The sequence below is a fragment of the Salmo trutta genome, chromosome 14 (genome assembly GCF_901001165.1).
Source record: "Salmo trutta chromosome 14, fSalTru1.1, whole genome shotgun sequence".
NCBI lineage: Eukaryota > Metazoa > Chordata > Actinopteri > Salmoniformes > Salmonidae > Salmo > Salmo trutta.
Genome location: NC_042970.1, coordinates 66,641,961 through 66,669,569, shown reverse-complemented (window position 1 = coordinate 66,669,569; position 27,609 = coordinate 66,641,961). Strand labels below are relative to the sequence as shown.

The following is a 27,609-nucleotide window of genomic DNA, read 5'->3' as shown; positions in this document are numbered from 1 at the left end:
TAAATGCAAACTAATGCTTTTTTAAAAACATCCTTATATGAAGCAAGAAACAATGAAAACTATTGATGAATGTTCAGTTCAGAACACTGACAAACACCCAGTCAATGTAACTTATCCAAATGTTTTTCTTGATGAATATGCTTTATAATACATCTACAATAATATTTGATGATATCTGTAGTCAAATTCTTAAAAAATCTGATTTTTTTATTTCCCCCATTGATGATTCTTTAACATTTTTCTATTTTCTACACATTTGATTCCTTAGTTGCCCAGAAATCATATTTGTTTTAAGCCCAAAAAAGTTGGGACACAATAAAGTAACTGTAAATTGTCACCCCTAAGGTTGGCCTCTAAAGGCGGGTATACTACTATAGCCTGCCTCGTGGCATCATGGGAACAGACTTCAGCAGTAGACAATGATGGAATTGACAATGGGGCCACACAAAAGGCCACCCTTGGGAGAGCCTGTGTGTCCCTTGGCATGCTGGGAAAAAAAGAGAGTAACAGGAACAGATGTTGTTGAGTAACAGATGCCTTCTGGCCAGAGTTCCGGCACTACCAGCCAGACCTTCAAAGGCTCAATCTGGAAAGAAAAAGATTAATCTATAGTGTTTAAGAAAAGCAAGCATTTTATATTGTCTTTCATAAAAATTGGTTAGGATCGAGGGGATCTAGACTTAACAGAAAACTGTGAAATTGGTCAACAGCAAAATGTATTACTTGTTTTTAGTATGGGATAAAACCAAACCTAAAACAAACAAGATATTCAAAAGTATTTTGATAAGAATACATACGCTTGTTTTACCCCCCTATACCCTTTGGTCAAATAATCAACTGCAGGCTTGGCTTGTAGCCATACTTTATTTGGAGAAAGAAATGTTTGAAATGTTTAAAATCATGTTTTAAAATTCAATAAAGTCATTGAAGTACGTACATGTAATTTCTCATAAAAAGTTATATCATGCCTTTTAGCTTTTTCATACATAAAACATGTGGTATACATAGCATGATTGGTGCTTTATAAAATTACTTATTTTTTATGACATATTTGACTTGCAGTTATATTCAAATTTGCAAAAGAAAATAAAAAATTACATTTATCATCCCCTTCACTCAAAGAAAGCTAAATAAAAAAGAGGCAAAACACAGTACATCATTACAATAATGGTTGCGTTCTTCTGACATGGCTTTAAGCACACATAATACAGTACTGTACACAGGTCCACCTCAGACAAAATTTACAGAAACATTCGGGTTGCTGAGGATATAAAAATCTCTGGAACAGCCTAATCACCTGTTTGTTCGCAAGGGTTGGCCTGAACTATATGCAGAACAGATTTAACTGATCTATAAATCATGTCAACTTCCTATTAACAGGGCTTTAACAGATTCCCATTAGAGAGATTAGTGAATCATCAGAACAGTGTGTAGCTCAAGGAGATCATCCTGATCAAGCAGAATGTTTCTTCGTTGTCGTCGTTTATAGTGAGGACTAGAAGGGTTTTGCTGGTCTCACTGGCTCAGTTGCCCTTTATGTCTAGTAGGGTCTATTTACTGCATATCTAAAATCACCTTTAAGGTGGGAAGTTGGAAACAAAAAACTAAACATTTTATGTTCTCCATGATATACATTGGTAATCTTAGGGCAAATATATTTTTCTAATGTCAAATATCTAGGGTAGGACAACATATAAAGCTGAATTAAATTACACAATGTGCAAAAATGTATTGTGCATAGTAATCATTGTCAAATTGTAATAAATATTAACGTGGTAATCAAATCCACTCTGGGTGATTGTATTTCCTCATGATTTATTTAGTTACAATTAAAAACATTTTAAAGTATTAAATGAAGCCGTTGGAGAACATTTTTATAGTTCTCAGCAACAAACCTTCCCATTCATTGGAGAGTGCCCCAAAAGCACCACATAACCCCACATACACATGGATTAAAAAGCCTGATAAAAGTAGATTTTCTCATTTATCCCAAAAAGTGTCACTTATAGTTGAAAGATCCTTTTTCATCTTTTTTAATTCATTGCCTTATTGTTTTCGTCTTCATCAATAAATCACAAATGAGCGACAAATACACTCATATTGACAATGTAAAGGAATATTATGTCAATTTTTTTTAATAAGGTTTTAAAAGGAAGGGATTTCAGGTAGCTTTAGTTCCCACTGTTTTGCTGTTTGAAGTAGCTATTAAACATGTGTAGCATAATGCCTGTCTTTGGACCGCCGAGGTATTCTTTGAGGTGTGTAAAACATGCTGAAACGTTTGTCACATTTCAAAATAAAAGTTGTGTCCTTAATTCATTTCCTGTCTCTTCCTGTTTAGAGGTATATGATCCTGGGTCGTCCAGTGCCTCCTGCATGTAATAGTGTTCCTATGTCATCTTGATGTATGATGGTAACTCTCATTGATTCATTCGCTCTCTTCTTCATTGGTTCATCACCCTGCACTCTTTTTCTAGCTGTGGCTTGTTCTCCTTTTTTGCTTTCTCTCTCCCTTCCCCTTTTCTGTCTCTCTCTTTCTCACCCCTCCTACATTTCCTCCCTTCAATGTCCAGCAATTAGTCTCCAACAGATTTCTGCCTCTCTCTCCCTTTACCTCTCCTTTTCTTCCCCAATCCCAAAACAATTATCTCCCTCTTTTTCCATCATTGGCAACTCCCTCTTGCATATCTGCAAGGGCTTCATAGGTATGAGAAATATGGCACAAACTCCATCCAGCCTCCGATAGGTCTAGATGGAGCATCAACCATGTTGCTCATACCTAGCAATCCTCTCGGATCAGAAAAGGGCTCCAGGATGGGGTGATGGATCAGTTTGAGATTGGGCCCTCCTCCCCCTCTCTCTCCCTCTAGGAGGGCGGCCCGTGGCTGGGCATGTTGGCCATGGTGCCGCCCATCCCAGCTGGGCCGCACATGCCCGAGGGCCCTGCCAGGGCTGGAGGGCTGTGTTTGGGGGTCTGCTGGAGGCCCTGTCCCTGCCCTTGGCCCTGGGTGGCCCCGTGGTGGGCGTGTTGCAGGGCGTGGCGCTCCAGCAGGGTGCGGTGGGTGAAGGCCCGGTGGCACACGGTGCACTGGAAGGTGCGCTCGGCCCGGTGCGTGCGCATATGCACGTTGAGTGAGCTCTTCTGTGTGAAGCGCTTGCCGCACACAGAGCACTGGAAGGCACGCACGCCCGTGTGCACCACCATGTGCTTGAGGAGGTAGTCGCGCAAGGAGAAGGAGCGCCAGCAGATGCTGCACTGATGAGGCTTTTGACCTGAGGCACACACAACAGAAAATAGGATCTGTTAGTATGACATGTGTATCAGAGTAGGACTATCTGTTATGTGGAGTTTTAACATGTGTATACAACAATCATGAACAGTAAATGTTTTAAAGGAAGTGATAGTAACTAGTATATATAGAAAGTGGTGGCCTACCGGAGTGTATGAACATGTGCTTGCTGTAGTTCTTCCTGGAACGTAACGATTTCCCACAGTGAGTGCAGTCGAAGGACGTCTCAGATCCCTGGGAGGAAGGGGAGGGGCCTGGCGTGCCACAGGTTGACAGAGCAGGGGTCATTGGTGCCGGGGGCGGAGCCTGTTGGCTGTGCTCCGTTCCTGCCATGCTGTCAATCACCATCGGTCCGCCCACAAAGAATGAGGCTGATGGCTGTGATTGGCTGACTGGGTACTGAAAAAGTAGCTGAAAGGGAAACAGGAATTTAAATAATGGCCACCAACGACTTTCATGATTAAAGTTTCCAAATTGTTGCAATGATTATTTTAAAACTATGTTTACATTTGTAACTGACCTGGTTGTTGATGGCCTGTGAGGAGGTAGGGGGAGACAGTAGCTTGTTTCCTCTTCCTCTGGGGTTGAAGGACATGGCCTGAGCCGGCTCGTTCTGGGGCCAGAAAGCCTCGGGGGAGAAAACTCCAGCCTCATCATAGAACACACCCTCCTGTAAGACAGAGAGACAAAATTCACTTATGAGTATTACCTAACTTAATTAACCCTAATACATAACCTTGAAAAGTCTCCAAAACTGTGATAATGATAAAATAATGAGTATAGACACTTTTATCCAAAGCAATTTACAGATTCCGAACATGCAGCCCATACGAGTTTTGAACCCACAACCCTGGTGTTTTTTGCCAGCACCATGCTCCAACAACAAGTTGCTGTCTAGGACAAGACAAGACTCACCTGGCTGAAGGTTGCCATGGATTCCTGCGTGCCTTCCTGCCCTTCAACACGTCTTCCCTCCTCCAAGCCGAAGACCCCTCCATCCGGCTCCTGCACTCCTTCATCCTTCACCACCACTTCCTCTCCTACAAGAACCTAAGAGAAGGTAAAGAAAAATATATAGTCAATTAGAGTATAGAGTCTAAAATTGGTGTTTCAAACTGTGGTGTATGGTCAGGAATGTGAAGACAGTAAAAAGACAATTATAAACCGGGTCGTTCGAGCCCTGAATGCTGATTGGCTGAAAGCCGTGGTATATCAGACCGTATACCATGGGTATGACAAAAAAATACTTGTTTAATGTTCTAATTATGTTGGAAACCAGTTTATAATAGCAATAAGGCACATTGGGGGTTTGTAGTATATGGCCAATATACCATGGCTAAGTGCTGTATCCAGGCACTACGTGTTACATTGTGCATAAGAACAGCCCTTAGCTGTAGAATATTGGCCATATACCACACGCCCTTATTGCTTAGATATCAATTTCTGAATGGACAAATTAAGAAAAAAGGTGCTATTTAGAACCTAAAAGGGTTTGAAGAACCCTTTTGGGTTACATGTTCTACATTGAACCCAAAAGGGTTCTACCTGGAACCAAAAAGGGCTCTCTTATGTGGACAGCCGAAGAACCCTTTTGGAACCGTTTTTTTTCTAAGAGTATACATAATTGGCTTAGGTACAATGTAACAACAACTAAAAAGAGGTGCTAGCTGGCACTCCATCCAAGACTTAACATGTTTAATGACCCATAGAAGGGGTGTTCACTGTTTAATCAGTCCATGGAACATTAACTAGGAGGATAGCCTAATATAAGACTTCTGGACAGCAACTTCCTTTCAATTATGTTTATTGCTGACACGTACAGATCTATAGCTTAATTCCCAGCAATGACACAATGAGGGGAATTGCCGTCTAGAAGTCCTGCTTTATTCACTTTATGATGTCTGGCTGCATATCTGCCTGCCTTACAACTGTAACCATGGGGAACTTACCTGAAGCCTGAGTGGCTGCCTCTGCTTGCGGCTGTGTCCTCCTGCCCCTCTGTCCCTGTCCAAGTCTCTCCCTCTGTGATGTCCATCCATCTCCTCCTCCTCGCAGTATCTGTCCATCCCCACGAGCTCCTCCGAGAGGTCAGCCACGTTGCTGCGGATACTGTCCCGGCCAATGCTGTCCACACTGCTGACACCAGAGCTGCAGCCGACCGAGAGATTTCCTGAGCTTCCAGCATTGGCGCCGTTAGTGGTTGCCGCTAGCAGGTCTCTCAGCTTGTACCTCACATCCTGGGTGCAATTTGAGTTCTTCATGAGGACTCCAGCGGCCCCTGAGCTTAGCCCGTCAGCCCCACACAGGGCCCCGGGGCTGCCCATGTCAGCTAGAGCCATCAGCCCCGCTGGGTTAGCCTGCTCCAGGGCGCCTCCTGGGCCGCTCTCACTAACATTAACGCTCAAGTTTGCGCCGCCCAGGCCTGTGACCATGTTGCTCGCCCCGCAGTCCCCCAAGGCGAAGTTCGAGAAGCTCTGGTAACCCCCACCACCACTGACTGCGCCACCACCACCAATACAACCACCACCGCTGTCCCTCCCTTTACCCACTCCCCGCTCCTCCTGCTTGGGCAGGACCCCAGCTGTCATCCCCCCTCCTCCTCCACCTCCACTTGCTGCGGCCGCCGCAGCAGCAGCCACCTTCCTCTGGGAGATGATCTGGGTGCACTCGTCGATGACCGTCTTAATCTGCAGGATGCTGGCGGCGGTGAGGATGCAGAGGGCCTGCGACTGCACCACCACCAGCGAGCCGCTGTACATAAAATCCACCAGCTGCTTCACCGTCTCAGCGGGGACCAGCGGCGGCACCGAGATCTCAGAGTGGCCCAGCAGCAGCTTGTCCTGGAAGAAGGGGCTGCCAGCGGCCAGCACGCAGGCATGGGCACGCAGCGAGGCATCGTGGATGCGCACCGTCACGTCGCAGAAGAGGCCCTCACGCCGCTGCGTCCGTAAAGCCTCCAGAACAGACTGGCTGGAGTTGTGCAGGTGGATGTAGTGCACCGTCTCCGTGCCCGCAGCCATGGCCTAAGGATGAGGGACGGGATGGGTTGGGATGTGGTACTGGGAGAGTGTCTGTCGGCTCTGAATCAGCTTGAAGGGGAGGGAAGGCAGGGAGGGAAGGGGGTACGGAGCATGGGCCACTGCGGGGCCAGGTGCCTCCCCTTAAACACTCATCGGGCTGCTTAGAGGTAATGAAGTTGTATCCACTGTGTCAGCATGTATAATAGGATGTGTGAGGTTACCTGAGTGATGCACCTGCTTTGGTGGAGTGGGTTTCCTTGGCAGTCTTGCAAGGCTCCCCTAACCATGCAGTCTGTCACCTCAAGCTCTCAGTGCAAACCTGCTGGAAGCAAAGATAAAATTGTGTTCAACAGAGTATTGTATGTGCTGTAACATAATATAACTGATCTAGCTAAATCCTTACAATATTTTGTTTTATCCCACAGGTACAAAATTACAATTGATAGCAAATAATTAGCAGGTGGCAGTGGCCTGTACTAAATGGGGCAGGTAGCCTAGTGGTTAGTGTTGGCCCAGTAACCGAAAGGTTGCTAGCTCGAATCCCGAAGGTAAAAATGTGTCATTCTGTCCCTGAACAAGGCACTGTTCCAAGGCCATCATTGTAAATAAGAATTTGTTCTTAACTGATTTGCCTAGTTAAATAAAGGTTACACACAAATGACCACAGGTAACATGCCTGATTGGACAAGACAAGTTATTTATAAGGGCGGGAATAAGTGGGCGCGTGGGACAGACAACAGCGCATGATAATAATTTTCTTAAAGAATTATCTGCATAGCTAGCTAAAGCCCTTTTTGTGTGGTTGAGTGACAGTGGAAAGAGCGGTATGTGTGAATTGCAATAATGTCGATGATATAAATGTAATGCATCATGATATTATATTTCGTACGACATAGCTATGTCAATAGGCCTATCTCAGAGAAAAATATCTATGCAACCAGACAGGCAAATAACTGTCAAATTGTCACAGTAAATGCTACCATATGCTAGCTAGCCATCAAGCGAATGTTATGTACGTTGACATTCTCCTTTACGAATTCAGTTTCGTGAGCACACAAACATCTTCGGTGTGCATTTGCATGAACAACTACAAGCATGTGGTTTGTAGAAATTTATTGACATTACAATAAATTCTAATAACCAAAGCTGACACCTACCACGGTCCAATTAGCATGGCTAACTTGACTAGCTGGCCACTGGTTGAAAATGGCAAGCTAGCTACAAACTAACGTTAGCTAGCTAGCTAGCTAGCTTCCTGGCTAGCACAGCCTTCTTGCATTGGTCTTCGACCTATTTCGTCTATCGACAATTATTCTACCTTATTTACATATCTGCAGTGTACAGCGATAATAATACGAGTATATTAATATGCATGCATTTCTGTAAACAAATATCTAACAGTTAGAATTAGCGCGTATTCCTCCAATATTTCTGCTGCAAACACAGTACCAGTGACTGCACAGACTTTGTGCAGAATCACACACAGATCTGTATGCATATGGATGGTTAGCAACATGTAGTGCATAATTGTAATGCTTTAGCTTAGCGATTCTCAACTGGTTGGTCGCGACCGAGGTGTTGAATGGTTCGCGAGTGTCTGAGTAAAGAAAAATATAATTGTATTATTTGTAAATTAAGAATACTGCAGTCTGAACTTAAACTACTAAAACCAGGTAGAACGTGTGTATAAATTATAATGAACCTATATGTTTTAATAATTTAACATCTGAACTATTTTTCAATCACAGTATTTTCAATATAGTTATTAACAGCGCTATTTAGAGACTTCGCTGATTTAGAGGTCTCAAATCAGTGAGCTTAACATTCTTCATCAAGAATATGGGCAACATGTAATGATTGACAATGAAAAAAGGTGCGACTGTTGTTCCCAGGTGATAATTGGTACATTTACTATCAATATAGCACTACAAATAGTTTTCCAGATTGCATTTTGGCGATGCTAGTATTGGATCGCAACTGAGACAACCTTGTTCAATTTGTGTCCCGAGGCAAAACCATTCGAGAACCACTGCTTTACCTAAACTAAGTTTTATATGAAATTTTAAATATCATGTCTAACTTTAATGAATTCTGCTTTTTCTTTGGTGATAGACAACAAGGAATAACCCTTGAGTTGAAGAATTCTGTCTATTTAGGTTTAAAATAGCCCATCCATCATTGGAGTTGTCTTTTGTCATATCTTGAAGCTTATTGTAGAATCAGCTCCACCTGTACAGTGACATTCTAAGAAAGAGACATCTCCACAGTATTTACTGCACAACAAAATATAATTTAATGAATTCACTTGTCACAGTTTGAAACACAAATCTATTTTCATATATAAAATAAAAGGATCCAGGACCCTACATTTGTCTCAGAATAAGGCATGCAGTCTTCATAGAGCTTTGGACATGTAAAGCTACAGGTCATGTTACAGTAGGACTCACAGAGACATTCAGGTCATGTTAAAGTAGGACTCACAGAGACATTCAGGTCATGTTACAGTAGGACTCACAGAGACATTCAGCCACAAGTACACACAGAAGCGCTCGGAGTAGCCACTCTTGTCTTGGGGCCCAATGAACATTTATTCTTTGTGCACACAATGCGTAGGTATAGGTGGGAATGAACACAAAACACAACACCTAAGGTATAGTAGTAATTCACATTTATGTAGCAACAAGGTAGAACACTTTAACTGTGTGTGTGTGTGGGGGGGGGGGGGGGGGGGGGCATTCAGCTCTCCAAGCTCCTCAGAAAAAGTGGTTAGGTGAAGGTGGAATACTGTATTATGTGACTTACTTTTGACATACATTTACACAAAAAATTATTAGTAGTAGACTAGTACATTGTGTGAAAATAGTATGTAGGTGGTGCGTAAAATTATTACTTTTTTCAGCCGTGACTCTTGCTTTCCACCCTATAAGCAGAGGCCTTTTTGGAAAAGATATATAAAGAGTGTAATCACTATAAAGGAGTTGTTGTATCATTCATTGGATTAAATGTTCAATGGTTCAATTGAGAGTTCCACCAAAATACTACTACTCTTGTAACTCGCATATCCAGTAGAAAGTACAGAGAACTTTTTGTTTAGTGCAAAATATCTAACTTTTGTTATACAATACACACATTTTGCACTATATTTACCAGATACTTAAGACAACATGCTATCGAGGAAAATGTACAAACATTTAAATGATAAACCCTTCTGGTGCATTATAAATAAATAAAGGTGAAATATTCTAGTATTTTTACTTCCCTATGCATGCGGACATGTCTCCGGCTGTGAGAGTGGCCAGGTGGGGCAGAGGTGGAGTCACGGCTGTTGGGGCTATGGGGAGATGGAGAGAAGAGCTGTGCGGTGGGTGGAAGAAAAGTTGGAGTAGCAGGGCGTTGTCAAGGTGATGGGAGGGGCGGCTCATTACGCTTGCTGAGCCGCTTGCTGCGCCTCTTGCACTCTCTGGCGACAGCCCACGGCTGTGATGAGGGCTGCACCCTTGCCGCTCCCATCCTCCGACAACAGGAAGTTGACGTTACACTTGGGGGCGAGCTCCTTCACTGTCTGGTGGAAGATCCGGGAAAAGCTGGAGAGACAGGGAGACAGGCACACGTAGTCAGATGAGTATAAGGATAATTGTCTCTCATAGGACATATCACTGAATTGATGATGCGGATTCATTACAGTTGTACTCAGAGTTCTATTTCTATGATATCTAAGTAGACAAGATGTAGCAGATGTGAAATGTCCTTATCCTCTGACACTAATATCACACGTCATTATGGACATGCTTCTAATTTCCACCTTTTAACATTTTAAGGAAGCTTTGGATTTAGTTTACTATGAGCTAACACTGGCTCTCCTTTTTTCCCTCTCCTTTCTTTCCTCTCTCTCTATCCCTCCATCACTCACTGTGGGTGCAGTTTGTAGAGTGTTCCGTCCACCCCCACAGTGACGTCTAGGTGGTCCAGCCCTCTGTTCTCACGAATCTTGTCCACCACGCCGGCCATTCCGGCTCCGCAGATCTGAGCCGCACGGCGGGACACGGTGCTGCATACCTCCTTGACGATGATACTGTCGTCACATGTGCTGTCCAGACCCAGCTGCTGTAGGATGGCCCTGACCTGCAGCAAGGCCAGGCGATCGCTGGGGAAAGAAAGGGTTAAAGGTCAATCAAGAGCCATTGGATCACTGGATACTGAATAGTTACTTGTGCATACAGGTAGGCCTAATATTGGTTACAGTCTCATAAAGGTGTCTATCATATTCTTATGTGTTTGTAACAATGTAGATGCCATTGTGGTGAACAATTTCTAATTGTATTAAGTGTTGGTTCTCAACAGCGTAGATCATCTCTGTACATCCCAAATTACAACAGGATACTTATGCACACCCCCAGGCACATATCCTTAGTTAATAGGGTCAAATTTGAGTACAGATTTTTTAGTTTAATCACATGTTCTCTACCTCTCTATCTGGGACAGGAACTTTGTCTCAAAGATGCCTCTGGTCTTCAGCGTCTCAGAGATCTTTCCACGGAACAGGAAGCCGCGCTTGGTCAGGTCAATCAGGATGTTCCTCACAATTTCTCCCAGGTACATGCCGCTACACATCTTCTCATACCTGAGACATGGAGTGAAACATACCCAACATTTGAGGCAGATAACTTAGTTATTTAGTTAGGCCCATCTTTCCTCAGGGAGCATAGTACAGTAGACCATCGATGACTCTTAGTCTAACATACCAACAATCAAAACCAAGCACCATTTTATTATGGATAACATGAAAGTATTTTAGAGTCAATAAAGGATTCTGGTTCAAATACGATAAAGTACAGATGCATACTCAGGCCATTAACAAAACACTTAGGCCAAAAAACCAACAACCAAAAAAACACATTTCAACCTATCCTTAGCTCAGAGAGCCATTTACTAGTTTGGCTGTTCAATTGTCACCTCTGTTTGCCCTCATTGAGTGAGTTCTCGTCCACGGCGCAGTCGTACTGCGTCCTGATATCGTCCAGGCACCCATTGTCCCCGAAGGCACCCCACTCCATGTTGACACACATGCGTCCCTCGTTCCCCTCCACCGTCTCTATGTTCCTCATCTCCTCCATGTAACACGCATTACTGCCCGTCCCTGTTAGAATGCACGTGACATCCCAGGTCTATAAATCTGTACAGTATTATATGTATTGTGGATATACTGCTTATTACAATGGACATTACAGTAAATTATATACCATTTGGTATAAAAGTTTTAGCCATTAGCTTTGTATCCAATTTCATCAACTTATTTTGCATTTGATAGAAAAACAATGTTGTACTGTAAGTGTTGATTAAATTAAGTAGTGGCCTGTATACCTGCAATAAGTCCAACCTCACAGGTGGGCTCTTCGTATGCACACGTCATCATTGTTCCAACAGTGTCGTTCACCACAGCTACCACATCCAGATCAAACTCCTACACATACACACAACACACAAACAACATTATGAGTTGAACAGTACATTTGAGTGAGTTGAACTAAACATTTTCTGTTCACCCAATGCTTTAAATAGTAACCTCATTCGTCACCTTAATTTACTGTCACAACCAGAAAACAAACCTCCAGTTAGAGTTATGCATCATGTCGTAAAACAAAAAACATGATATTATTTTCAAATCAAATCACATTTTATTTGTCACATACACATGGTTAGCATATGTTAATGCAAGTGTAGCGAAATGCTTGTGCTTCTAGTTCCGACCATGCAGTAACATCTAACAAGTAATTTAACCTAACAATTTCACAACAACTACCTTATACACACAAGTGTAATGGAATTAATAAGAATATGTACATAAAATATATGAATGAGTGATGGTCAAACAGCATAGGCAAGATGCAGTAGATGGTATAGAGTACAGTATATACATATGAGATGAGTAATGTAGGGTATGTAAACATTATATAAAGTGCCATTGTTTAAAGTGGCTAGTGATACATTTATTACATCAAGATGCAGTAGATGGTATAGAGTACAGTATATACATATGAGATGAGTAATGTAGGGTATGTAAACATTAGTGGCATTGTTTAAAGTGGCTAGTGATACATTTATTACATCAATTTTTCCATTATTAAAGTGGCTAGAGTTGAGTCAGTATGTTGGCAGCAGCCACTCAATGTTAGTGTTGGCTGTTTAACAGTCTGATGGCCTTGAGAAAGAAGCTGTTTTTCAGTCTCTCGGTCCCAGCTTTGATGCACCTGTACTGATCTCGCCTTCTGGATGATAGCGGGGTGAACAGGCAGTGGCTCGGGTGGTTGTTGTACTTGATGATCTTTTTGGCCTTCCTGTGACATCGGTTGGTGTAGGTGTCCTGGAGGGCAGGTAGTTTGCCCCCGGTGATGCGTTGTGCAGACCTCACTACCCTCTGGAGAGCCTTACGGTTATGGGCAGAGCAGTTGCCGTACCAGGCGCTGATACAGCCCGACAGGATGCTCTCGATTGTGCATCTGTAAAAGTTTGTGAGTGTTTTTAGTGACAAGCCGAATTTCTTCAGCCTCCTGAGGTTGAAGAGGTGCTGCTGCGCCTTCTTCACCACGCTGTCTGTGTGGGTGGACCATTTCAGTTTGTCCGTGATGTGTACGCCGAGGAACTTAAAACTTTTCACCCTCTCCACTACTGTCCCGTCAATGTGGATAGGGGGCTGCTTCCTCTGCTGTTTCCTGAAGTCGATGATCATCTCCTTTGTTTTGTTGACATTGAGTGTGAGGTTATTTTCCTGACACCACACTCCGAGGGCCCTCACCTCCTCCCTGTAGGCCGTCTCGTCGTTGTTGGTAATCAAGCCTACCACTGTAGTGTCGTCTGCAAACTTGATGATTGAGTTGGAGGCGTGCATGGCCACGCAGTCGTGGGTGAACAGGGAGTACAGGAGAGAGCTGAGAACGCACCCTTGTGGGGCCCCAGGGTTGAGGATCAGCGGGCTGGAGATGTTGTTACCTACCCTCACCACCTGGGGGCGGCCCGTCAGGAAGTCCAGGACCAAGTTGCACAGGGCGGGGTCGAGACCCAGGGTCTCGAGCTTAATGACGAGTTTGGGGGGTACTATGGTGTTAAATGCTGAGCTGTAATCGATGAACAGCATTCTTACATAGGTATTCCTCTTGTCCAGATGGGTTAGGGCAGTGTGATTGCGTTTGCGTCGTCTGTGGACCTATTGGGGCGGTAAGCAAATTGGAGTGGGTCTAGGGTGTCAGGTAGGGTGGAGGTGATATGGTCCTTGACTAGTCTCTCAAAGCACTTCATGATGACGGAAGTGAGTGCTACGGGGCGGTAGTCATTTAGCTCAGTTACCTTAGCTTTCTTGGGAACAGGAACAATGATGGCCCTCTTGAAGCATGTGGGAACAGCAGACTGGGATAAGGATTGATTGAATATGTCCGTAAACAGACCATTCAATCAATCCAGCCAGCTGGTCTGCGCATGCTCTGAGGACGCGGTCGGGGATGCCGTCTGGGCCTGCAGCCTTGCGAGGGTTAACATGTTTAAATGTTTTACTCACGTTGGCTGCAGTGAAGGAGAAGCCCACATGTTTTGGTTGCGGGCCGTGTCAGTGGCACTGTATTGTCCTCAAAGCGAGCAAAGAAGTTGTTTAGTCGGTTTGGGAGCAAGACATCATGGTCCGCGACGGGGCTGGTATTTCTTTTGTAGTCCGTGATTGACTGTAGACCCTGCCCCATACCTCTCGTGTCTGAGCCGTTGAATTGCGACTCCACTTTGTCTCTATACTGACGCTTAGCTTGTTTGATTGCCTACCACTGTGAGTGTTGGTGAATGTTGGTGTGTACAAATGGTTGTTTCTCAATGAATTAACCACTTTCCCCCCCTGGAAATGTTAGTGAATGGCTGGTTCAACTGAAAGATGATATCAGACATGGCAACCTTTCAAATAGCACTCCAAGAACAATGCCACCCACTGACCCTCCACACACTCATTATTATGCAGAAGCTCAGACAGGAGACAGACAGGCATACACACACATACACACACACGATTGACAAAGAGATATATTCCCATTCCCATTTGTAAAGATCCTGATTTTTTTGTTGTTGTTGCTAGAAATATAAACTCGCAATTTGGTCACAACAATGGTCACAACAAACACTCTCAAGTTAATTTGTCTTATACTTTTCCTGTAACGATTTACAGTCATTTTTGCATTCTTGTTTATTACAATTTTCCCATGTTAATAACATGCTATTTAAACAATTTCCACACCTCTGCATTGCGGTAGTCCTGGAAATCCAACCCTAGGCAACACAGTGACTAGGGACTGGTTTCAGTAATTGACTCTTTATGTTATAGATGAACTACGTCACTACCTACAGTACGTTGATTAAAAAAAAAGCTATTATCTTGGCTCTCCCACAAATCATGAGGCAGTCATGCCAGAACGTCGCGATTCAAAACCAAAGCTTGCAGGATAAACCTTTGCAGTGGTTTTAGTTAAAGTAGTTGATGCAAACTAGCCACTTGCGAAATGCACTCATTAAAAATAACCAAAGTGATCTCCATCTTGCTAGCCAATATTTAGTATTTATTTATTTTGCCAATATTTAGTATTTTATTCAAGCCAATAAAGTAGTGATGTAGGTAGTTACATACTTCCTCTATGCCAAAATAGGCCATAATTGAAACCGGGTTCTAGTCACTGTGTTGCCTAGGGACAGGTTTTCGAGACTAGCATTGCGGCTCCGTTTTACCTGTTTTTTTTCCCCGAATCAATTTGCTCATTGACATTCAACTAATACTTACTCCATCCTCCATCTAAAAGGGTGAAATTGATAAAGAAAAGATACTGAGAAACATGTTGGTGTGTGATTTGGGCTGAGAACCCCTCAGAACAACAAGTCCAGAATGACTGAAGCACATTGAGTATAACTGAGTTACTGCAGCACGGCTGAAAGTTGCCAATGGTGACATTGCATATGCTACTAGCATATGCTCCTAATGGTAACTTAGCATGATATGCTATTGTTTTTTTTAAATATTGTGGTCTGGCATTTTGCATTGTTGAATAAATTGAAACATTGTTACTTGGGATGGTATCAGTATTTCCAACCGTATAGAGTGATTTATTGTTGATAAATGGTGTTATGAATGAGATCAGCCTTTACCTGGGGTGTTAATGTTGATGGTGACTGAGACAGTGTAGTGGCAGTTCAGTTATGGCGCATGAGTGTAATGACAGTTCCACACAGTATTGCCAATTTAGCGATTTTGTTACTATATGTAGCGAGTTTTCAGACCCCTCCAGCGACTTTTATTGGTAAAAGAGCCTAGCAACAAATTCAGCTACTTTTCAGGCTGCCTTTGAGGAGTTTTGCCACAAAGGATTTCTATGGTTTTGATAGCATTTAGTAGAGGTCGACCAATTATGATTTTTCAACGCCGATACCGATTATTGGAGGGCCAAAGGATGCCGATTAATCGGCCGATCTTTTTTTGCTTTATTTGTAATAATGACAATTACAACAATACTGAATGAACACTTATTTTAACTTAATATAATACATCAATAAAATCAATTTAGCCTCAAATAAATAATGAAACATGTTCAATTTGGTTTAAATAATGCAAAAACAAAGTGTTGGAGAAGAAAGTAAAAGTGCAATATGTGCCATGTAAGAAAGCTAACGTTTAAGTTCCTTGCTCAGAACATGAGAACATATGAAAGCTGGTGGTTCCTTTTAACATGAGTCTTCAATATTCCCAGGTAAGAAGTTTTAGGTTGTAGTTATTATAGGATTTATAGGACTATTTCTCTATATACGATTTGTATTTCATATACCTTTGACTATTGGATGTTCTTATGGGCACTCTAGTATTGCCAGTGTAACAGTATAGCTTCCGTCCCTCTCCTCGCTCCTACCTGGGCTTGAACCAGGAACACATCGACAACAGCCACCCTCGAAGCAGCGTTACCCATGCAGAGCAAGGGGAACAACTACTCCAAGTCTCAGAGCGAGTGACGTTTGAAACGCTATTAGCGTGCACCCCGCTAACTAGCTAGCCATTTCACATCGGTTACACCAGCCTAATCTTGGGAGTTGATAGGCTTGAAGTCATAAACAGCGCAATGCTTGAAGCACAGCGAAGAGCTGCTGGCAAAACGCACGAAAGTGCTGTTTGAATGAATGCTTACGAGCCTGCTACTGCCTACCACCGCTCAGTCAGACTGCTCTATCATATCATAGACTTAATTATAATATAATAAACACACAGAAATACGAGCCTTAGGTCATTAATATGGTCGAATCCATAAACTATCATCTCGAAAACAAAACGTTTTTCCTTTCAGTGAAATACGGAACCGTTACGTATTTTATCTAACGGGTGGCATCCCTAAGTCTAAATATTCCTGTTACATTGCACAACCTTCAATGTTATGTCATAATTAGGTAAAATTCTGGCAAATTAGTTCGCAATGAGACAGGCGGCCCAAACTGTTGCATATACCCTGACTCTGCGTGCAATGAACGCAAGAGAAGTGACACAATTTCACCTGGTTAATATTGCCTGCTAACCTGGATTTCTTTTAGTTAAATATGCAGGTTTAAAATATATACTTCTGTGTATTGATTTTAAGAAAGGCATTGATGTTTATGGTTAGGTACACGTTGGAGCAACGTGTACCTAAGCGATTATATGCAACACGGGACAGGCTAGATCAACTAGTAATATCATCAACCATGTGTAGTTAACTAGTGATTATGATTGATTGATTGTTTTTTATAAGATAAGTTTAATGCTAGCTAGCAACTTACCTTGGCTTCTTACTGCATTCGCGTAACAGGCAGGCTCCTCATGGAGTGCAATGTAAAGCAGGTGGTTAGAGCGTTGGACTAGTTAACCGTAAGGTTGCAAGATTGAATCCCCGAGCTGACAAGGTAAAAATCTGTCGTTCTGCCCCTGAACAAGGCAGTTAACCCACCGTTCCTAGGCCGTCATTGAAAATAAGAATGTGTTCTTAACTGACTTGCCTAGTTAAATAAAGGTGTAAAAAATAAATGAAAAAATCGGCCAAATCGGCATCCAAAAATACAGATTTCCGATTGTTATGAAAACTTGAAATCGGCCCTAATTAATCGGCCATTCCGATTAATCAGTCGACCTCTAGCATTTAGCGACTTTTCCCACTCAAACTTTTCTGCCGCAAAACATGGTAGAAGCTATTTCGGGGACCGCAGCTCTGCAGGGCAAATTGGTGCTGTGACTTCGTCATGGCAACGGCAAAACGTCACCCAGCGACTTCTAGCGACAAGTCAATGAGCCAAAAGTGATTCTCACCTCTTTCCTCTTGATTCCCTCCCGGAGAAGCTCCACCACGTCTTCACCCTCACAGTCTGTGCATTTGAAGCCTTTGGTCCAGTTCACAAGGATACCCTAAAAAACAGAAAAGGCACTTTTTGGTTACCTAGAGCTGGACGATATGGGCAAAAATCCATATTGCGATAAATTGCGTCAATTTATGCGATAACGCTATATAGAACGATACATTTATAACAATGTACACCATTTTTTTTTATTACAAAAAAAATGTATTGTTGTAGTGTCAATTGTCCCATTAACAATCACCCATATTAGCAAACTTATAGAATTTCAAACTTCACATTTCTCTAGTATAGGCTACTTATCGCAATGAACGATATCAGCAAAATGCCTTCGGTGTCAATAATTTTCGGTTTATCGTCCCAGCTCTACGATCACCTTAATACATTGACTTGATTTTCGGTGCATCCACATATTTTATAGTTACAGCAGACACGACTGTCACTCTGAGAACGATCAATGAAATATACTGTGAAATGCGAATGTTGATCATAATTGTCAGTGAGAGTGATTCCATTTTTGGAGGATCTTGCATGACAGGATATATTTTGGGTTCTCATCCAGGGTAGATGTTAGCCAGCAGATAAACTACTCACTGCATCCAGGCTCTTCTGGTAGCAGGGGAAGGAAAAGGTGAAGCCCAGAGGCAGACGGGCGCTCTTCATGCCCATGTAGTCCAGGAAGTCAGAGATGCAGTGCACAATGTGGTCAAAGAGCTGGAGAAAACGGTGGAAAAAAACAGCTTTAATCATATGCTGACTGCATTCATTTAATTATGAATGTAATGATAAATTGGCTTGATGATGTGCTGGCTGTATTTATTTCAGTACAGACAGAAATAAATCAGACTCAATTTATGGATGGAAAAACTACTGAAGTATGGTATTTGGACATTTGAAAACGGATTAATCATAGTTCATGAATTGAGACCGAATCTAATGGCTTTTGGCTAATGACATTTAGTAATTTCAGCCATTGCTGTACCTCCTCTCCCGTGCCCTGCATGACCTCGGTGGGAATGGCGTAGATTTTGTTGTGCATCTCCACTGTACGCCTTTTCCCACTACGGATCTTAACCAGCAGCACCCGGAAGTTTGTCCCTCCCAGATCCAGAGCCAGAAAATCCCCATTTTCTGTAACATGAGGGCTGGCTTATTAGCTAATGATATTACAATACCATACAAACTACCACTATTTCCATAAGATATTCTCATGCTTCAAATGTTGATTCTCATAGTTCTACCTGTATGAATTGCTTGAGGTCAGTGACATTCATCTGCTGTTCAGATTAGGCAGGGATATTGGGTGACAGTTCAGTAAAAATGAAGGGATTCTAACATGCAAATGCCCAAGGATTATACAAAAAGTACAAAAAGTAGACCAATTATGAAAGCACTGAAGCTTTTAAACTTTTGCGGGGGTCAGTCCCAATTTATTCCCTAACGGTTGAATAAGGAATTCCTCTATGGAGGTGTAATTGAATTCCTGAATCGACTACAATTCAGATGGAACTGATTCCTGCCAACTCTGAATAGTGGTGAGAAGATATATTAATTCCTCCTTTAAATCCTTCCTGCCATCCATCCATCCATCCATCCATCCATCCATCCATCCATCCATCCATCCATCCATCCATCCATCCATCCATCCATCCATCCTTCCACAACCCCCTCCTGTTGGTCACCTGTTCCGTCAGGCGTGCTGCGCACGTAGGTGGGCAGCATCTTGACGGTGGCCGAGTCGTGGGTCTTTTTCCCCAGGCCGTTCTCAATCTCTGTCCTCATCCTCTTCTTTACCTCCAGCAGCTGGGCTTTGCTCAGACGGAACTCGGCCAGTGTCTGGGCAATCTGGCGCGTCTGGTCGGCCAGACGGTACGCCACCGCCGTCACCATGGCAGCACCCTTGGCACTTCCGCTTTCGGACAGCAGGAAACGGACGTCAGAGTCGGGCACCAAACGCCGTACCGTCTTGTGGAGACGCCGGGCATATCTGCAGAGAGAGGAGAAGGGCGGATGGATGGAAGAGATTACAAGCTGTTTGGATTTTTGTATCAAAGCCTAGTACTTGTCAGAGAAATGTCAATCTTGATATGTTATTGCATCATCACTTGTGGTAGAGACCAGCATATTCTTTGACACCTGTGGCTATTTTGAAATTCCCTCCGGTTCTCTTGCTGTGTTCTTGCACAGAGGAGGTCCTATCGACCTCAAGTAGGATTGAGTACTCACTGAGGGTGCATCTTGTACATCGACCCATCAATGCCCACAGTGGTGCGCAGGCGGGCGACTCCCTTGTTGTCCTTCAGCCGAGTAAGGATACCTCCCAGTGTAGCTGCGATGAGGTTCGCAGAGCGGAAGGATACAATAGTGCACACGTGTTGTACGGCAACACAGTCCTCTTGAGAAGGCTCCACCCCAAGCCTCGTTAGAACCTCTTTGCATTTGGTCAGGCCTTCCTTGCTCCTGTCATGGGGAGAGAGAGGTCAATGGCAAGAATTTATGTAGTGCATGAGCTCTACAGCTCACTTAGCCTCAAATAACTTTTCATTGTATGTAATGAAGGTCATATAGTCCACAAAAACAATGGAGTTGTGTATATTTTCCTTGGAAGAAATTGTCCATGGTTGACCTCTTACTTCTCAATGGCTGAAACATGCTTCGTTTCGATCTTCCCTTTTGTCAGAAGCTCAGGGGTTATCCGACCCTCGAACAGCAGTCCCTCCTTGGCCATCTTGACCAGGATGAGGCGGACCAGCTCTCCCATAAACATCCCGCTGGCCATCTTCTCAAACCTTCCCAGACAGACACAACAGAGACAGTGTCAGTTGATTTTTAGGGCTTGTAAACAAATACACAGCTTTACGTTCTCTGAGGAGTTATTGTTATGTGACATGACTCTTCCCAGAGATTTTGTAAATATCTGCTTGGGTTGAACAATGTCTACACTGTTTTCTGTTTTATCTTGGCGGTGAGAGTGGCAAGCCCCAGGCCTGGAGCCCTAGATATTTATCACTTGTAGTGATTTTTTGAAGCTTTTGAGGCTGCAAAAAGTGCCTGATTAAATGGACGCTTAACTGACAAATTGTACTGTAATTAGCTTTAGGTTATAACTCCGTTATGGCAACAACTATCAACATATATTCCACATAGCAGTACCATGAGTACCATGCAGGCCCTGCTGTCTTGACTTACAGCTGTTTCCCAGGGTTGAGGGAGCCTCGGTCGATCTCCCGGTCAAATTCTGTACGGAGGTCCTCCAGGGACCCGTCGTCCCCGAACGCCCCCCACTCTGTGTTGATGCACATCCTGCCCTCGTCTCCCTCCACCAGGTCAATGTGCCGCAGCTCCTCCATGTAGCAGGCATTAGTACCAGTACCTGAAAGTACACCCAGCCTTGTAAATAACCTGTCTGGAGCACTACGGCAAGCCACAGGAGAATGCTGTGCCGCAAAATGGACATCTGCTTAATTTTCACTTAATTTTAGAATTAACGAGTCTACAATGCCACAACCATTATTTGCCATTGGCAAGCTGCACAGTTCTTTTACCACCTTTTATCAATAACCCTTTTGAGTGTATGCGATCATACATGTCTTGAATGCTGTGTATCCTCACCTATGATGATGCCAACTTCACATCGTTGATCGTCGAACCCACAGGTCATCATTGTTCCGGTTGTGTCATTGACCACTGCCATGATGTCAGCTTCATAGTCCTGACAAATACAATATGTTTTCTAATTCTCTTCCAGTGGCACACATGGTAATTCAATTATGGTTAAGAAATAAGAAAACTCACCCCTCGTTTCTTGATGGCCTTGTTCAGAAGCTTCACAACATCCATGCCTTCTACACCACTCACTTTAAACTTCTTTGTCCAAGTCACTAAGACGGCCTGTAACAGACATCACTTTCTTTAATAAATCTGTCCTATGACCACCTAGTGTTAGTCTTAGCTAGTATTAGCTGGTGTTGACTGGTGTTGGCTAGTGTTAGCTAGTATTGGCTAGAGTTGGCTAGTCTTAGCTAGTATTAGCTGGTGTTAGCTGGTGTTGACTGGTGTTGGCTAGTGTTAGCTAGTATTGGCTAGAGTTGGCTAGTCTTAGCTAGTATTAGCTGGTGTTAGCTGGTGTTGACTGGTGTTGGCTAGTGTTGGCTAGTGTTAGCTAGAGTTGGCTAGTCTTAGCTAGTGTTAGCTGGTGTTGGCTAGTGTTAGCTAGTCTTAGCTAGTTTTAGCTGGTGTTAACTGGTGTTGGCTAGTCTTAGCTAGTGTTGGCTTTTTAAATGGCATTTAAAATGAGGATTTTGTCCCCCAGGCAGGTACCACCCCTGCAGTTATATACTCTACAACAGAACTGTGCAAACTCAAACCCTAAAAGTTGTCTTATACTTAAATATATATATTTTTTAAATATGCCATTTATTATGGTTTCTCAACATCTCAAATAAAGCATTTAAAACATTATAAAAGCATACATTATTGGAACCTCTTACCTCGTCCAGTTTGGTTTGTGCACATGGGAAGGAGAATGTGAATCCTACAGGGAGTTTTTTATCCTTGATATTTTGCTTCTCCATGAAGTCACCAAGGCATTCTGCGACATGGTCAAAGAGCTACAGACATAAAAATAACTTGCATTGAGGAGTTAGACGGAAGCACGTTGTTATACAATTACACATAATAACAGTAGCAGCAACCCAACCCTATTGGCTTATCAAACCCCTAATTAACAATTAAACTGGTTTGAATTGGTGAATCATGATGGTGGCCAGCAGTTCTTCAAGTCAGTCCTCTACTACGACCACTCTGTAGGCCTATAGGTTACAGCTTGGAATGTTTTTTTTGTTTCAACCAATCACAATTGATCTCTCTCGTTACAGAATTGTTGTGGGTATCACGTTACTGTTGCCAACTGCCCTCTCTCTGGGAGTTTCAACAGTCAACATATTTACATTTACATTTAAGTCATTTAGCAGACGCTCTTATCCAGAGCGACTTACAACAGATGTCAACAGTGTAGTGATGGGGGTCTTGATGTCACACCCACTTCATAGGACAAACAGATCCATACAACAATATTGAGTGACTGCTTTTATACAGAGTGATCCTTATTGTTTGACCCAGTGAACCTCTGATGTGAGTGAATGAGACTATAGGCAATGGTCTGGGAGTGTTTGGGCAGTTTTGAGGGTTTTTTTTGTGTTTGAGTTTGTTTTGTTGTATTTTTGAGGGTGTTTTGGTTTGTTTTTTAGTGGTGTTTTGTGGTGTTGATGACCTGCGTCCCACTCCCGTGGATAATGTCCTCAGGGGTCTCATAGACCAGGCTTTCCATCTGAACCGGCTGCTTCTTGTCTTGTGTCACCTTCACGCGCAGGATACGGAAGTTGGAGCCACCCAGATCCAGAGCTAAGAAATCCCCCTTTTCTGTCAGATTGGAGAAAATAAAATAAAAACGCAGAAGAAAATACATTAACAACATGACCTATTTTCTAGTCTCTTTCAAGCAGCGTATTACTTTCTACAAAATTCCTTTTAGGTGAACTGAATTGATCGCCTGCCAGGTGATATATGTCAGGATTATGTGTCATTCTAGGAAGGGAGACAAAATCATACTCTGTCCTCAAAAGGTAAAGAAAGGCCTGTTTATATTGATTGTATAGATCTAGCACCAAGCTGATTGTGTACTCCAGACACTAAGTTGATCTAATTACACTATCTGTCTGGTGTTGACCACAGAGCATTATCACAATCTGTTCCCTTGACCTGTCTGGAATGAAATGTCACTGAGCTGTATTGGATGGAGGTGTGTCTGATGGCCTACAGACTAGACGATGGCTCCATTTGTAGCTGCCATTAAAGCAAAGTAGAATTCTATCCTCAGGCTAACTAGGTAATGTTCTGTTATAACACTGTTATAGAGTACTGCTGTTCCATCTAGATTGTAGTTTACAGTAAAGGGCCTGTAGTTAAAAGAGTTCTCCACTGTTGATATTCATCTTTCCTTACTCTGTAAAGAATACCATCACAGAAAATATATTGCATGTGTTGCTATCTTGTTGATCATGGCATTGATGGCTTGTTATTGGCCTGTGTAACTAAGTAAATTGTTGATTATACTTTTGCACACATCTCACATACTTGACACATATCAGTTGTCAGCTGTCACCATAGCCTCAACTTTGAACTTTGACTGAATCCCCCTTCCCGGACCCCCTCATGTCCAGTGGCTGAAAACTATGGCTATTTATAACATGCAAGATGACAGGGAACTGCTCACGGCAGGCTGGCTTTATGATACGACCCCTCTGCAAGGCTAGCCTTGTTGGGCCTTGGGATTTACTGTCCACGGGCCGCTCTGTTTACAAACAAAGATAGGCCACCCTGGTCTATGCATAGGTTGGATGTTTGGAGTAAACCTCTTGACAACGCCCTCTACTATCAGCAGTGGGCTCTACTATCAGTGGCCTCTACTATCAGCAGTGGCCTCTACAATCAGCAGTGGGCTCTACTATCAGTGGCCTCTACTATCAGCAGTGGCCTCTACAATCAGCATGTTCAAAATTATTTTCCTGACATTTTATTATCAGGCAATATTATACATATAGTATTTTCCATCCTCTTCTCCAAAGTAGTAACTTTATGCTGGGAAGATTGCCTGTTGACATTCAACATTACATTTGTTAATGTAACCCAATAGTCTAGTTATTTATTAATGAGGGCTGGGCATTTTAACTGATGTTGACAGGCAATCAGCAGTAAACAAACAAGGAAACAAACAGTGAACTCATTTCCTATTTTTTCATGTCTTAAACTATAAATCTTACCTGTAACTTTAAATTTCAACTACAACATATACATTTTATATACTATAAACTGAACAAAAATAACCCCAACTGTCCCCAATAAACCCAACTACCCCAACGGTGGACCCCTGCATCATTTTGCATGAGCTCAGTGTCTCTGTATCAGCGTCAGCGATATTAAATGTTATCATGCACTGCTATAGCACAGCTAATCATACTGACATACTGACAGCCCATAGACACTCTAGTGGCCACAGAGAGCACTGCTTTGCTCCTGGGCTCACAACAATGGCGCTAGGTGGCCATATGACCTGCCAAGTTCAAATACAGGGGCCACACAGTACACACAAAAAGCCTAATGTCACAGAATGGCACTGGCCATTTAAAACACCTCAGCACATTTTTGCAGCACAGATAAGCTGGGAGTGTAGTGTGCTTTAAAGTGCTTACAGTATAAACACTATTTTCTATGTAGCGTTAAAAGTCCAATAGTGGTAGTTTGGTGCTTTTGCTGTATAGAAGTAGCCTGAAAGGACATGCCAGTAGATATGCAAGCTGCATGTCCAAATGGGATCCATGCCATTATCTTATGATTATGAATGTATAGGTTTTTTTGTCATGCAGAGAGGCAGCTAACATCATCAGTGTGGATTATTTCCAATGTATATATTGCTGTATTTTATTAAAGAGATTGAAGGCAATATTAAGCACTTTCCAATTCGTAACATATCATCCGAATTGCAGGAAAATTATTATTATTACAATTCTTTGCAGGATGTAACATATCATATGAAATGGATGACTTTGTGCACAATTTCCGGGGACCCGTTTTGGCTTGTGAACCAACTGAGCCACACAGAACCACTATTGCATTGAAGTTTACACTGTATTGACGTGACACTTTACCTGATCCATCAGGGATGGACCTGACAAAGGTGGGCAGCATCTTGACAGTCGCGGTGGTGTTGGTGTCGCGGCCCAGCCCGTTCTCCAGCTCCCGCCGGAACCGACACTTGATGTCATGCAGCGTCTCGTCAGAGAAACGCATAGAGTAAAGGTACTTGTCGATCTATAGACCACCACAGGAAAGAATGGATACAATATGTTATGATGATGTGTCATCATGGTACAGTATATTCAAGGATTAGGGTCTTGAGCTTAACTGACCCTAACTATTATGTATTGTTATGATACTGTATATTACTCAACCAATGATGGAGTGCAGGTACTTAGCAATATGAAGACAGACAGACATTACAAGTTGTCATATTATTCCAGAGTGCAGTGGAACACAATCCACAGGGAACAACTGGATAGGATCCACAGATTATTATATAATCTCTTGCAGTGGCATTAGTATTCACCAGTCGCTATGGGGCTCCAGAAAGAAGAGCTGAGCTGAACAATATTACTGCTGTAGAGCCAATAGCTGGAGAATGATTGTCCTGATATAAATAGCATTGTGCAGCCTTCACATGTGTGACGCTAGTAATTGAGTAGTAGTAAGCTACAAACGTTATGAAATGCGCACTATCAGAGACCATCTGTTTTCATCACAGTGGTAAGTATTAGTACAATTTTGGGGCATCAAAAAAATTTAATGATTAAGATAATTTAATATTCTCATATGAATTGTAATATAATAATATAGTATAGTAGTAGTATAATATACTGTCATAATAATTGACGTAATATAATATTTTGCTGAATCAGCCCTCATACAGGTCTTAATCAGGAATGTAATGGTTAACTGAATTTATTCCCAGGGGCCTTAACATTTTCACTGCTGTGGTGAATCACACATTAGCTAGCTACAGTACTAGGGGCACGTGCACATGCTGCACTACACGTCACGTATGACATCACAAATCAAATCCCACACTCCATCAGAGAACGAGCCACTCTGTCTTTACTCAGTCTCTAGGGGATGTCACACAGGTCAAGTCAAAACCAATGGATTTATTAATGTATAATGTGTGTCCTGAGACAACTAGATGCTCTGATGCTTCTCTGACATCTACATGTCGTGCCTTGTTTCTGTTCTGATCTGAGGTCAACATCTGTCTATCACTAACGGGCGTGTTCCCTCCTATCCACGGGAATGAACAAGGGAATGGATTTGGTTACAGGCCTAGTGTCAGGGGAGGAGGATGGCGAGGCAAGGTGGGGTTTGGCACTTTAACCGTTTCCATGACGATGGCGGGACCGAGAGAGGAGTCAGAGAGAGAGAGAAGAAGAGGGGGAGGGGGACAGGAAATGCTCACGGCTTCCTTCTAAGCAGCCTCTAGCTCACAGACACCTGTCTGCTTCAGACGCCCCGGCAACAGACGCCCCGGAAACACTCCTTAGCGATGAGAGGGGGGCTAGCATGCACTGCATCATGACCACCACCAGCTAGCCCACCCAGCTTGCACATCCTAATCTCAAGGACACACAGTGTGTTTATTAAAAACTGCACACTCCTGTTCCAATACTTACTGTTGACAAGACTAACCACTCATCAAAATTAAATCAGATGTCCATCATGGCTTCCCTCCCAATGCTCCATCCTCACCCAGCCTCATCAAATGTCCCAGAGGCATATTGATATGCAGATAGCATCAACCATCAACCAGTGTCCATGACTGTCAGCAGCGTCTACTCTTGCAAAACTGACCCATTCTAGAGGGAAGAGTACGGTAAAAGTGTTGTAGTCACTCACCTTCTTAACCTGGTCATCCTTCAGCTCAGTGAAGTAATATGCCAGAAGCTGTGCCGCTATCATCCTGCCTGCACGTATGCGAGGGCTGTCAGCGACTGACGGACGGAGGGAGGTGAGAGAAAAGGGAGGAAAGAACAACCGATATCCAAGCTCTCTCTTGTCCTTCACTGATCTGTTCTTTATTCTAATGAGGAGGAAACGCAGGCCTGAGCTGCCCTAGTCTCATTTGAAGAGAGTTGTGAGGTAAAAGTGCTAGTAAAACAGTGAAGAAGAAGAAGTTGTGCCTTGGTTGCACACACACAGGCACACACACAGTGTCTTGTCTGTGTCTCAGTGCTGTGGTGCTAGCTCTCCTAGCTGTTCCCTGCTAGCTGCCTGTCTGTCGGTGGATGCAGTGCTGCACTGGAATGGTGGTC

At 43.1% G+C, this 27,609-nt stretch overlaps 2 protein-coding genes across 5 annotated transcripts; both read right to left on the bottom strand.

Annotated features, from left to right (window-relative positions):
• Window positions 1-845: 845 nt before the first annotated feature.
• On the bottom strand, window positions 846-9,289 carry LOC115208716 (zinc finger and BTB domain-containing protein 45-like). Of its 4 annotated transcripts, none has more exons than XM_029777026.1 (7): window positions 9,201-9,289; window positions 6,532-6,632; window positions 5,240-6,313; window positions 4,206-4,340; window positions 3,811-3,960; window positions 3,437-3,701; window positions 846-3,273 (listed from the first exon to the last, which is right to left on the bottom strand). In XM_029777026.1, exons 2-7 carry the CDS (start codon window positions 6,595-6,597, stop codon window positions 2,867-2,869), a joined length of 2,097 nt encoding a protein of 698 aa, XP_029632886.1. In that variant the 5' UTR covers window positions 6,598-6,632; window positions 9,201-9,289; the 3' UTR covers window positions 846-2,866. The 4 variants fall into 4 exon arrangements, with proteins under 4 accessions (XP_029632886.1, XP_029632888.1, XP_029632890.1 ...); XM_029777028.1 differs by having other exon boundaries at window positions 6,532-6,629; window positions 9,201-9,286; XM_029777030.1 differs by lacking the exon at window positions 9,201-9,289 and adding an exon at window positions 7,468-7,886.
• LOC115208714 (hexokinase-1-like) lies at window positions 8,580-27,609 on the bottom strand. The gene is made up of 18 exons (XM_029777024.1): window positions 27,194-27,609; window positions 25,399-25,561; window positions 22,965-23,113; window positions 22,183-22,302; window positions 21,488-21,583; window positions 21,305-21,404; window positions 20,882-21,065; window positions 20,326-20,481; window positions 19,919-20,152; window positions 19,375-19,679; window positions 18,675-18,823; window positions 18,287-18,406; window positions 17,649-17,744; window positions 11,672-11,771; window positions 11,264-11,447; window positions 10,776-10,931; window positions 10,221-10,454; window positions 8,580-9,894 (listed from the first exon to the last, which is right to left on the bottom strand). The coding sequence occupies exons 1-18, from the start codon at window positions 27,254-27,256 to the stop codon at window positions 9,732-9,734; spliced, it is 2,772 nt and encodes a 923-aa protein (XP_029632884.1). The 5' UTR covers window positions 27,257-27,609; the 3' UTR covers window positions 8,580-9,731.